The 17,866-nt window shown below is 19.1% G+C and overlaps 1 protein-coding gene across 1 annotated transcript; it reads right to left on the bottom strand.

The window, feature by feature from the left end:
- Window positions 1-514: 514 nt before the first annotated feature.
- Window positions 515-1,971, bottom strand: LOC145273876 (uncharacterized; the record flags this gene model as incomplete). Its single annotated transcript, XM_080127178.1, has 2 exons — window positions 515-656; window positions 1,603-1,971. Coding segments are annotated over 2 exons (401 nt in total), but the record flags the coding sequence as incomplete, so codon positions are not given.
- Window positions 1,972-17,866: the final 15,895 nt, after the last annotated feature.

Genomic DNA, 17,866 nt, shown 5'->3' with positions numbered 1-17,866 from the left:
GTGACAAATGTTTATCCAAAAAGGTCGTGTACGTATTGCTGGTAAGTTTTACATCCTCTGGAATTCGGAATGGTCCAACCAGCTTATTCCCAATGATTCCGGGCCAAAATATGATGACTCCACCTCTTTGTTGGCGATGAACTCTGTAAGGGGTTGAATTTCTGTTCGAGTTCCCAATTTCGGCTCATCACTCCAGACCATCATGAGTAGCATGGGTCTCATCTGTAAATTGGACACATTGGAAATCATGTTCCTGTAATTCTGTGCCAAGCCATTCTTTTTTCCTCATGTTGTTTGCTCAATGGAGGCCTTGGAATAGTTTTCATGTTCCCTGCCATCTCATTCAACACATTACATTGGGCCAGCCTGGATCTTGGTGTGATTCCAGCTCTTCCAAAAATGGAAGCATTGATGCTGTTTGGATTTCGGTTGACTTCCCTATGAATTTTCCAAATATCAATATGTGAAAGGTTTCTCCTGATGCTCTTATCCTTTCTGGATGTGTGTTGGTGTCGTTCACGAATGAAGCCAAAGTTCTTGAATCCCTTTCCAGCTCCATAGCTAAATATTTGATGAACAATCCTTCTGCGAGTCCAGCAACAATCCTTTCCTTTTCGATAACAGTTAATCACTCCTTTTTTGGCATTTTAAAAGACCTGCAATAAAGCAACGGACAGTATAAACTACTTGATAATAAAGAAAATGTCATAACTTTGTGAATATCGCATGGATTTAAATAAAATTTTCGGAAATAACTTACCTTGAAATAGTCATTTGATGATACAATTTTCATATTTTTGCATGTATATTTAGTGAAATATTGATATTTTACTAATCTGCACTGAAGCGATTGACGCAGTTATATATCATTATATATATATATATATATATATATATATATATATATATGTATATATATAATTATTTACTATAACAATTATTAAAAAGCAACACAGACACAAATAATAAAAGGACAAATTGAAGCCAAGTTGAAGGAGAAAGAACCCCACAGCCTAAACGTTGGGGGTTGACCGTAGACGCCAACATACATAGTTACAACATCTGAAATCAGAATCTCTTTACATTGTACCTCACAACTAAAGACAATATTATTAACTTTTTGTCAAAAAAAAAAAAAAAAAAGAAACCTGAGGATGTTTAAACAAAGACGATGAAAACATTCACTCTTTATCAAAACACAATTGCAATTCAATTGAGCTTTACTGTTCATCATTTTTTTCCTTTCCACTCATGTATTTGAATTAATGTTTTAAGCCATATATATATATATATATATATATATATATATATATATATATATATATATATATATACACACATTTTTTTTAACTTTTCTATTTTGTTATCCATGCCTCTGGGCAATGCTGTCTAGCACTGCCAGTCTTTCATAAAAAGCAGCGTACAATTGGTTGTGATGTACAGAGATGAAAAGTCAAAGTCTATAAAAATTTGTCATCTTCAATGTTATTTTTCTTTTCCATTAATAGCAGAGTTACTTTTAAAGAGATCACACTATTTTCTTTTCACTTTTTTCTTACAAAAACACACATAAACACACGAAAAAATTAAAATGGTATCTACCTTTGTGGATTAGTTTTGAAATCCATTCCAAATTTCCTTCACGGGTTGCAAGAATTATATCTGGCACATGATAAAATCCTTCATCTTGTTGAGTTGAGCTGTCCAAGTACTTTGCGCTGTCCAGGCTGACCCATTTCCATTGAAACTTATCAGGGGCATCGACAAAAGGGGTCATTGGACTAAGCCCACGAGCTGAGAGGGATAACTGATGTTGCGATGTTCGTTCTTGTGTGCGACACTGTAGAAGACGATAGTATTTCTGCATGTGCAGTAATGCCAGCATTAGCGTGTCCCGCAGTTCTGCACATTCTATATCTTCACTGAGTTTCAGGAGGAACTCTTTTAGAAATGCAGCAGCTTTCTGGAAATCTGCAAAATAAAAAAAATTACAAAAACACAAATCATCAGGTTGGCAAGAAAATTTTGCGGGTTTTACTTTTTAAATTCAGATTAACATACAAAAAATTATTGATCGTAATAAGCGCCATCAGAATGAACACACCTTTTCCTACACAAAACAAGTGTATTTATGCCAGTAACATAAAAAAAACTTACATTCTGGTGGCACAGAATTTGCTGAAGGTGTTTTTGATATCGCTTAGGTTTTTGAAGAATTTCTCATGCAGAAAGTTGTTGAGATGGAGCTTCATCAACATCTAACCACTGAACTGAGTGTCACTGGTTGTTGTAAAGAACTCATTTTTCAACGCAAGTCACAACCCAGTCGAGAAACGGGTCATTCTCGTTGCATAAAAGGGAAGATAACACTTCATAATGGCGTTTCTTTTGGTTATCGTTCAATTCATGAGGCATTCACTTATCAAATTATTTTGTTTTTCCAATCTCTCTCAAGTGGTTGGAAATCGTTGTATACGTTATAATTTAGAAGCAAGTTCTTGAACAGTTGTGCCTGGATCGGTTTCGACTAAGGCTCTTAATCGATCGTTGTCAACATTCAATGACCGACCACTGTGTTCATCATCTTCACGACTCTAGTCGCCACCACAAAATTTCTTAAACCACCATTGTATTGTGCGTTCAGTAGTGGTTTCTGAGCCAATATGAGCTTCATTGATATCGTGAGCTGTTACAGCAGCTTTTCAGCCTAGCTTGAATCGAAATAAAAAAAATTGTGCAAATTTACTTTTTATCCATCTTGTATTCAACGTTCTGAAAAGAAGACATAATTGTTTTAAACCGATTGTAATTTAAACAATTAGATAGAGCGAAAAACGCTCTTTAAAATGATATATAAAGTAAAGGTATTATAACGAAAACTTATTTGAAAGTACATCATTTGAAATCAAAATTAAAAGTTCTTTTTTTTTTACATAGGCATCACCACTTATCAAGGCCAAGAGGCCACTCGAGGATAAGGGTTAAAGAGTATACAGTAGACAATATGTAATCGTTAGTAATGGAAATTCGGTAAATTTGTTAACAAGTGGAACGGCTCATCAAGAATTTGTTTACATTAGACTTGAAGACGACCATATTGTAGTCAGCTGGAAAGCAGGAAAACGGAAGACAATTCCACAGGCATGCAGTTCTAAGAAAGAAGCTTTGTTCATGGAATCTACATTTAGGTTTAGGCACAGATAAAGAGTGGGGGGAATTATTGATAGTGTTTTCAGCTAGACGAGTGTTTCTTGTGAAAGTTTGGCGGGGGGGGCATAGATTGAAGCTCAGTCGAACACTTTCCATGAAAATAACGATACAGCAGAGACGAACTTGCAACATCTCTTCTGTGGGATAGAGGTTGCAGGGAAGAGAAAAGCACATCTCCTACGAGGCTACAAAGTCTATTTTGAACTCTATTAAGGCAGGACAAGTCCTTTCAAGCAGCTCCTGCCCAGATGTGGCAACAGTATTCCATCCTTGGACGTACCTGGCTCTTATATAGATAGAGACTTGCATCAGCAGTGAGATATCGACTGGATCGATAGAAGGATCCGACCATTTTTCCAGCGGCCTTGGCAACAGATTTGCTGTACGTGTTCCATTTAAGATCAGTAGTAAAGGTCAAGCCCAGAAGTTTGTCAAAACTTGAGGCCTCCTCAAGGCGAGAGCCATTCATTTCAGTTGATGCCAGATGTGGATCAGAACGTTTATGATGTAAAGAGAGAAGCTTGGTTTTAGATGCATTAAAAGTAACGAGCCACTCCTTTCCCCATTGTACCACATGCTCAAGATCAGAGGAGAAAGAATCGGAGAGAACTTGGTCGTTTACTGTCTTAGATGTGCTACCATAAAAGGTAGTGTCATCAGCATCATCTGCAAGAACTTTCTTCTCAACCTAATAGCATTTGGGTTTTGAATCTGTGTGAAAACACTTGCCACATCCAGTCACATTGAAGAGCCATGATACAGCGAAACAGTTGTTTATAGAGGATTATTAATGATTTCCACTTAGCATAAAGCAATATTCCTATGAAGAATAGAGTTCTCTGTTATTGTTGGCATTGAAAATATGTAAACAAAACGTATATAAGTGCTACAATTTTGTTTATTGTCAGTAGCAGGAGCTATGATGTGGAGGTAAGATTCCTGACAGTGTTGGATGTTATCTGGTGTTTGGGTTTCAAATCTTAATGCGAAAACACTTATGTCTAGCTAAAGTAAAGATCTGCGATATAGTGAAACAGCTGTCTATACTATGTAAGATTGTGCTCGCTAGTACATATTGGATGATTTAAATTCACAGGGAAACGTTAGTGCGTAAACAGGAAATTAAGTTCAGTCAGTTTATACACTCAAGGTCAACACGACCTATTGTGGGAATCGATAGAAACAGATTTGACGTCACATAGCCCAAAGACAAAGTGAGTGAGAATAATCAGTTTCGGTTGGAAGTTTCAAGCAACAACACACAAGAAAAAAAAATAAGAATACATATATATATATATTCATATGTATATACATATCTGTATATCTATAAAAGTTAAAGTGTCTGTCTACATGTATCTGTGTACATTTCCCAACGCAATAACTGTCAATTTTCAGTCTACAGACTCGAAACTTGATATACAGTGTACTGAGATTTGGGAAAATCTTTGTAATCCATTTTCGGCCAGAAATTTGGCTTTAAGGGGTCAAAGTTCAACGATTTGAGCTTTGAGAACTCCACCCAACTCTCATGCAAAGTTTGGGTCTAAACAATTGAAATTTTAGGTATAGGTTCCTTGGATATGGATCTAACTTAATAACTTGATTTGAGTACAAAGCAAGAAATGTTAAGGGGTCATAATAGGAGTCAAAGTTTAAAAAAAAATTATCTCTGCAATCTCTACCAAATTACTCAGACAATTTCTGGTCCAGACATTTGAAATTTTACATAAAAGGTATTCAGAGATAGGGCAAGCTTTTTAATCGGTTTGGGTCGAAAATTTGAGCTACCAATATATAAATGTATGTATGTATGTATGTATGTTTGCATGTCTGCCTAATACTTTCGACACAGGTGACGGATTTTCACAAGATCAGTATCATTTTGAAGCTCGACCCTTCAGACGACAAATACCAAAAAATTGGCTAAAAACATTAATTACTTCAGCCTCATCTGGGCAGTTTTCTACAGGGAGGGGTCGCTTTTTTCGCAGATATTTTCGATAGTCATCCCATCTTTTCGATCGTCTAGCCTTCATTTAAATCTACGTCACTTCCGGTTTGACGGTGGTCGTAACAGAAAAGATGTCACGTTTTTTTCCCATTCTTTTCCTCATTCACGGTAAGGATTCGAGTCTGCCTTCCTACTACCACATATTTTTTTTCTCAACATACACCTCCAAACACCGGGCCACGCCGGGAACCCATGCTAGTATATCTATAAAAGTGAAAGTGTCTGTGTCTGTGTGACTGGTGTCCGTCTGTGTACATTTCCCTACACATTAACTGTCAATTTTAAGTCTACAGACTCGAAATTTGATATACAGTGTACTGAGATTTGGGAAAATCTTTGTAATCCATTTTCGGCCAGAAATTTGGCTGTTAAGGGGTCAAAATTCAACGATTTGACCTTTGAGAACTTTAACAAACTCTTCCGCTAATTTTGGGTATAAACAAGTGAAATTTTAGATATAGGATCCTTGGACATGGATCTAACTTAATAACTTGATTTGAGCCCAAAACAATAAATCTTAAGGGATCATACAAGGGGTCAAAGTTTAAAAACATTTGACCTCTGTGGTGTCTACCAAATTATTCAGACAATTTCTGGTTTAAACATTTGAAATTTTATATGAAGTATATTCAGAAATAGGGCAAGCTTTTTAATCGGTTTGGTTCGAAAATTTGAGCTACAAATATATAAATCAATGTATGTGTGTTTGCATGTCTGCCTAACACTTTCGACAGACGTTACGAATTTTCACAAGATCAGTATCGTTTTTAAGCTAATTCCTTCAGACGAACAATACCAAAAAATTGGCTAAAAACATTAATTTCTTCATTCTAAACTGGGCACTTTTCTACAGGGAGGGGTCGCTTTTTCGCCGATATTTTCGAAAGTCATCCCCTCTTTTTGATTGACTAGCCTTAATTTGAACCTACATTACTTCCGGTTTGGCGGTGGTCGTAACAGCAAAGATGTCATGTTTTTCCCCATTCTTTTCCTTCTCCACGGTACGAGTTCGAGCCTGCCTTCCATACTACAACTTTTTTTTTCTTTTTCGCTCAACACACACTTCCAAACACCGGGCAACACCGGGCTGAAATGCTAGTATATAATATATATAATATATTTATTATTATGTATATAAAAGATATATATAATGTATATAATATAAATATATAATATATATATATAATACATATATTTATATAATTATAAAACCCACATAACCTTGTAACAAGTGATGCAACACACTTATATTATATATATATATATATATATATATATATATATATATATATATATATATATATATATATATAAACAAATAAACGCAAACCGCTTCTTTTGCAGATTTTGACCTGTGCACTGAAATATTAACATTATTATTTTGCAATTATTATTTAACATGGTAAGAGTGGGGGTGTTTTGCAACTATTCTTTATTACAACTATACTGTCGCTACAACTAAACAACTTATACCCGTTGACAAACATAAGAACAATTGTAGTAAAGACAAGACTACTACTACTACTAATCTCTACCCGCCCCTTTTCCTTCCTTCTTTTTTAATTCTTTGTTTACATTTCTAGATACAAAATAGTCGCGTGAGAACGGTTAATTTGTTGACAAATTTACAAATCTGTTTCAATATAAGTTTTTTTCTAATATTTATTTGGGTTTTATTTGTTTGCTTCAGGTTTTATTAATTATTTTTTTTTAGATTTTACGTTTCTATAACTTGGTTGCACGATTCCAATATGGGGTTTTTATTCTTATATTTCTCATCGGCCGATTAATGTGCGTTTTTGCTGCTGACTTTCATTGGCATTCGATTTGTAGGAAATTATTGTTCAATTTTCAATTTTTGAGCGATTATTCGGAAAAATAGGGAACTTTACACGAATAGGAAGACTTTCTTTTTTCATGTTTGCATTATCAATCTGTGATTTTTCATTTGAATATACTTTCATAAAACTAGTTCTATTATGTAAAAAAAAAAAAAAAATGTTTTCTTTACGTCACAAGTGTCACGCGCAAACATGAATTCTATAGCACATACACCATACTGACATAACGGTTAACGGGTAGTCTAGTATAATATATATATATATATATATATATATATATATATATATAAATATTATACAATAATTATATACTATATATATAATATAAATATAAATATATATAATTATATACTATATATATAATATATATATATATATACTAAATATACTATATATATACTATATATATTATACATATACTATATATATGATACATATAAATATTATATATATTATACATATATATACTATATATATACTATTGTATATACAGTAGTACATATATACTTTATATTGTATATATACTATATATATATTATATATGTACTACATATATATATATTATACGTATATACTATATATATATTATATATATATATATACTATATATATATTATATGTATATACTATATATATATTATATATATACTATATATATATTATATATATACTATATATATATTATATATATATATATACTATATATATATTATATATATATATAATATATATATTATATATATACTATATATATATTATATATATACTATATATATATTATATATATACTATATATATATTATATATATATACTATATATATATTATATATATATAATATATATATTATATATATACTATATATATATATTATATATATATACTATATATATATATTATATATATATACTATATATATATTATATATATACTATATACATATATTATATATATATACTATATATATATATTATATATATATACTATATATATATTATATATATATACTATATATATATTATATATATACTATATATATATTATATATATACTATATATATACTATATATATATACTATATATATATTATATATATATACTATATATATATTATATATATACTATATATATATTATATATATACTATATATATACTATATATATATACTATATATATATTATATATATATACTATATATATATTATATATATATACTATATATATATTATATATATACTATATATATACTATATATATATACTATATATATATTATATATATATACTATATATATATATACTATATATATATATACTACATATATATACTATATATATATACTATATATATATATACTATATATATATATTATATATATACTATATATATATATTATATATATATATTATATAGACACTATATATATTATATGGATACTATATATATATTAAACAGATACTATATATATATATTATATAGATACTAAACATATATTATATAGATACTATATATATATTATATAGATACTATATATATATATTATATAGATACTATACATATATTATACAGATAATATATATATATTATATAGATACTATATATATTATATGGATACTATATATATATTATATGGATACTATATATATATATTATATATATACTATATATATATATTATATATATACTATATATATTATATGGATACTATATATATATATTATATATATACTATATATATTATATGGATACTATATATATATATTATATATATACTATATATATATTATATAGATACTATATATATTATATGGATACTATATATATATTATATATATTATATGGATACTATATATATAATATATATATACTATATATATATATATATATATTATATATATACATTATATATATATTATATAACTGCTATATATATATATTATATATATATATTATATATATTATATACATACTATATATATATTATATATATACTATATATATACTATATATATTATATATATACAATATATATTATATATATACTATATATATATTATATATATACTATATATATATTATATATATATTATATATATACTATATATATATTAAATATATACTATATATATATTATATATATACTATATATATATTATATATATTATATATATATACTATATATATATTATATATATATTATATATATACTATATATATATTATATATATACTATATATATATTATATATATACTATATATATATTATATATATTATATATATTATATATATATTATATATATACTATATATTAGATATATACTATATATATACTATATATTATATATATACTATATATATATTATATATATACTATATATATATTATATATATACTATATATATATTATATATATATTATATATATACTATATATATCATATATATATACTATATATATATTATATATACTACATATATATTATATATATACTATATATATATTATATACGATATATATTATATATATACTATATATATACTATATATATTATATATATACTATATATATAAACTATATATATATATTATATATATACAATATATATATTATATATATACTTTATATATTATATATATACTATATATATTATATATATACTATATATATTATATACATATGCTATATATATGTATTATATACATATACTATATATATGTATTATATACATATACTATATATATGTATTATATACATATACTATATATATTATATACATATACTATATATATATTATATACATATACTATATATATATTATATACATATACTATATATATATTATATACATATACTATATATATATTATATACATATACTATATATATATTATATACATATACTATATATATATTATATACATATACTATATATATATTATATACATATACTATATATATATTATATACATATACTATATATATATATATATTATATACATATACTATATATATATTATATACATATACTATATATTATACATATATACTAACTATATATTATATACATATACTATATATATATTATATATATACTACATATATATTATATATATACTATATATATATTATATATATACTATATATATATTATATATATACTATGTATATCTTATATATATATACTATGTATATATTATATATACTATGTATATATTATATATATACTATATATATATTATATATATACTATATATATATATTATATATATACTATGTATATATTATATATATACTATATATATATTATATATATACTATATATATATTATATATACTACATATATATTATATATGTACTATATATATAATATATATACTATATATATATTATATATACTATATACATATTATATATATACTATATACATTATATATATACTATATACATTATATAAATATACTATATACATTATATATATACTATATATATATTTTATATATGTACTATATATATACTATATATATATTATATATACTATATATATATATTATATATACTATATATACCTTATATATATACTATATACATTATATATATATACTATATATATTATATATATACTATATATATATGATATATATGTTATATATATATATTATATATATACTATACATATATTATATATACTATATATATATTATATATATACTATATATGTATTATATATATACTATATATATATTATATATATACTATATATTATATATATATTAAATACTATATATATATTATATATATTATATATATACTATATATATATTATATATATATACTATATATATATATATTATATATATACTATATAGAATATATATAGTATATATATAATATATATATAGTATATATATAATATATAGTATACATATAATATATAGTATATATATTATATATAGTATATATATAATATATATATATAGTATATAGATAATATATATATATATAGTATATATATATAATATATATATAGTATATATATAATATATATATAGTATATATATAATATATATATAGTATATATATAATATATATAGTATATATATAATACATATATAGTATATATATAATATAGTATATATATATATATATAGTATATATATAAAATATATATATAGTATATATAAAATATATATATAGTACATATAAAATATATATATAGTACATATAAAATATATATATAGTACATATATATTATATAAATAGTATATATATAATATATATAGTATATATATAATATATATATAGTATATATATAATATATATATAGTATATATATAGTATATATAATATATATATATAGTATATATATAATATATATAGTATATATATAATATATATAGTGTATATATAATATATATAGTATATACAATATATATATATATAGTATATATAATATATATATATAGTACATATATAATATATATAGTATATATATAATACATATATACTATGTATATTATATATATACTATATATATATTATTTATATCCTATATATATATATTATATATATACTATATATATATTATATATATACTATATATATATTATATATATACTATATATATATTATATATATACTATATATATATTATATATATACTATATATATATTACATATATATTATATATATATATATTATATATATACTATATATATATTATATATATACTATATATATTATATATATACTATATATATTATATATATACTATATATATTATATATAGACTATATATATATATTATATATATACTATATAAATATATTATATATATACTATATATATATTATATATACATATATATATATACTATACATGTTATATATATACTATATATGTTATATATATACTAAATATATTATATATACTATATATATACTATATATATATATATACTATATGTATCTATTAATTATTTACTATATATATATTATATATATATACTACATATATACTATATATACTATATATACACTCTATACACTATATATATACTATATATATTATATATATACTATAATATAACTATATAACTATATATATACTATATATAATATATATATGTACTATATATACAATATATATACTATATATATTAGATATATACTATATATATTATATATATACTATATATATAATATATATATATTATATATATAGTATATATACTATAAATAAAATATATATACTATATATATATTATATATATACTATATATAATATATATACTATATATATAATATATATACTATACATATATTTTATATATACTATATATATTATATATATACTATATATTATATATATACTATATATATTATATACATACTATATATTATATATATACTACATATTATATACATACTATATATTATATACATACTATATATTATATATATACTATATATATTATATACATACTATATATTATATATATACTGCATATTATATATACTATATATTATATATATACTATATATATATACATTATATATATATACTAAAACTATATATTCTATATATACTATATAAATATTAAATATATATACTAAAACTATATATTATATATATACTATATATATATTAAATATATATACTAAAACTATATATTATATATATACTAAATATATATATATTATATATATACTAAATATATATATTATATATATACTATATATTATATATATTATATATATACTATATATACATACTATATATATATTATATATATAATATATATATATTTTATATATACTATATATATATTATATATATACTATATATATATATTATATATATACTATATATATATTATATGTATACTATATATATATTATATATATACTATATGTATATATTATATATATAAAATATATATATTATATATATACTATACTATATATATATTATATATATACTATACTATATATATATTATATATATACTATACTATATATATATTATATATATATACTATATATATATTATATATATACTATACTATATATATATATACTATATATATATTATATATATACTATACTATATATATATTATATATATATACTATATATATATATTATACATATACTATATATATATAATATAAATATACTATATATATATTATAAATATACTATATATATATATTATATAAATACTATATATATATTATATATACTATATATATATTATATCTACTATATATATATTATATATACTATATATATATATATATTATATATCTACTATATATATATTATATATATTCTATATATATATTATATATATACTATGTATATATTATATATATACTATATATATATTATATATATACTATATATATATTATATATATACTATATATATTATATATATACTATATATATATATTATATATATACTATATATATTATATATATACTATATATATATTATATATATATTATATATATACTATATATTATATATATATTATATATATACTATATATTATATATATATTATATATATACTATATATTATATATATATTATATATACTTTATATTATATATATATTATATATATACTATATATTATATATATATTATATATATACTATATATTATATATATATTATATATATACTATATATTATATATATATTATTTATATACTATATATACATTATATATATACAATATATATTATATATATACTATATATTATATATATATTATATATATATTATATATATACTATTTATACGTTATATATATACTATATATATTATATATATACTATATATACATTATATATATACAATATATATTATATATATACTATATATATATTATATATATGCTGTATATATATTATATATATGCTATATATATATTATATATATACTATATATATATTATATATATACTATATATATATTATATATATACTATATATATATTATATATATACTATATATATATTATATATATACTATATATATATTATATATATACTATATATATATTATATATATATTATATATATTCTACATTCATACTATATATACTATATATATATTATACACTATATATATATTATATATATACTATATATATACTATAATGTATATACTATATATATCATATATATACTATATATATATGATATACATACTATGTATAATATATATATTATATATATAATATATATACTATATATGTATTATATATACTATAATGTATATACACAATATATATAATATAAATACTATATATACTATATATAAATTATATATATACTATATATATACTATATATATATTATATATATACTATATATACTATAGATATTATATATATACTATATATATTATATATACTATATATACTATATATATTATATATACTATATATATATTATATATATACTATACATATAATATATACACTATATATACACTATACATATTATATATACTATATATACTACAGATATTATATATATATTATATATACTATATATATATTATATATATACTATACATATAATATATCCACTATATATACACTATATATATTATATATACTATATATACTACAGATATTATATATATATATTATATATACTATACATATATTATATATATACTATACATATAATATATCCACTATATATACACTATATATATTATATATACTATATATTTGTATTATATATACTATATATACTATATATATTATATATACTATATATATATTATATATACTATATATACTACATATTATATATACTATATATATACTATATATACTATATATATACTATATATATAACATATACTATATATATATTATATATACTATATATATACTATATATATATATTATATATACTATATATATATTGTATAGGCTATATATATATTATATACTATATATATTATATATACTATATATATATATTATATACTATATATATATTATATACTATATATATTATATATACTATATATATATTATATACTATATATATATTATATACTATATATATATTATATACTATATATATACTATATATATATTATATACTATATAAATACTATATATATTGTATACTATATATATAATATATATATATAAAATATATATATTATATACAATATATATACTATATATATATATATTATATATACTATATATATATTATATATATACTATATGTATATTATATATATACGATATGTATATTATATATATACTACATATATTATATATATACTATATATATTTTATATAATGTATATATCGTATATATACAATATATATCATATATATATACTATATATATCATATATATACTATATATATTATATATATACTATATATATCATATATATACAATATATATCATATATATACTATATATATCATATATATACTATATATATCATATATATACTATATATATCATATATATAATATATATACTATATATATACTATATATATCATATATATAATATATATACTATATATATGCTATATATATCATATATATAATATATATACTATATATATGCTATATATATCATATATATACTATATATATCATATATATACTATATATATCATATATATACTATATATAGCATATATATAATATATATACTATATATATACTATATATATTATATATGTACTATATATATTATATATGTACTATATATATTATATATGTACTATATATATTATATATATACTATATATATTATATTTACTATATATATTATATATATACTATATATATTATATATATACTATATATATTATATATATACTATATATATTATATATATACTATATATATTATATATATACTATATATATTATATATGTACTATATATATTATATACATACTATATATATATCTTATATTTACTATATATATTATATATATACTATATATATTATATATATACTATATATATTATACATATATTATATATATACTACATATATAATATATACACTATATATATTATATATATACTATATATATTATATATATATTATATATATTATATATACTATATATATTATATATATACTATATATATATATATATACTATATATATTATATATATACTATATATATTATATATATACTATATATATTATATATATACTATATATATTATATATATACTATATATTATATATATACTATATATTATATATATACTATATATATTATATATATACTATATATTATATATATATATACTATATATTATATATATACTATATATTATACATACTATATATTATATATACTATACATTATATATATACTATATATATACTATATATACTAAATAAATGATATATATACTATATAAATTATATATACTATATAAATTATATATATACTATACAAATTATATATATACTATACATATTATATATATACTATACATACTATATATATACTATATATATTATATATATAATATATATTTATTATATATATAATATATATATATTTTTTATATTATATATATAATATATATAGTGTATATATATACTATATATATTATATATATACTATATATATATTATATATATACTATATAACTATGTATTATATATATACTATATATTATATATATATACTATATATATATATTATATATATACTTTATATATATATATTATATATATACTATACATATATATATTATATGGAAAAATGCGCGCATGAAAAGTAATATTCTTAAGATTTTATTAAACCTGGAAAAGTAAAGGACAAGAAATTCAACCTGGAAAAGTAAAGGACAAGAAATTCAACCTGGCAAAGTAAAGAACAAGATATTCTAGTAAAGTAAAAAAAGGAACGTTTTTGACTTAAAATACTGCAGCTAAAAATAAAATTTGAATATTGATTAATATTTTATTTATTATTAGCATATGTTGTTGAGTTAGAAAGGGTGTCAGTCGCTGGATTGAACTTATTTCCCCTTTTAGTTGCATATATTTATGTAGTGAAATATTGTGAATAAAATTCATTCATTAGTTAGTTAGTAGATGGAATAATTTTAAAAATTACATAAAAATGAAATAAATGATTCTAATTATACTAAAATTATTAATTTTTATGTAAATTATAAAATTATTAATTCCATCTACTAACAAACAAACTGATGAATAAATTTTTTTCAAACTATTTTCACTACATAAATATATGCAAATAATAGGGGGAAATAAGTGGTGGGGGTTTGAATGTGTCTCGATACATTCAATTTCGGACTAAAGCATACCGTGGTTGAATGATATACTGTATTATATATATATACTATATATATGTATTATATATATACTATATATATATTATATATATAATATATCTACATATTATATATATGCTATATATATATATATTAGATATACTGTTCATATATTATATGTACTAAATATATATTATATATATACTATATATATATTATATATACTATATATAGTATATATATACTATATATATATTATATATACTATATATATTATATATACTATATACAGTATATATATACTATATATAGTATATATATACTATATATATATTATATATACTATATATATATTATATATACTATATAAATATTATATATACTATATATATTATATAGACTATATATATATTATATACACTATATATATATTATATAGACTATATATATATTATATGTACTATATATATATT

The sequence above is a fragment of the Euprymna scolopes genome, unplaced genomic scaffold (assembly GCF_053919585.1).
Source record: "Euprymna scolopes isolate OS-2025 unplaced genomic scaffold, ASM5391958v1 sca219, whole genome shotgun sequence".
Taxonomy (NCBI): domain Eukaryota; kingdom Metazoa; phylum Mollusca; class Cephalopoda; order Sepiida; family Sepiolidae; genus Euprymna; species Euprymna scolopes.
This window is presented reverse-complemented; position numbering and strand designations above follow the sequence as displayed.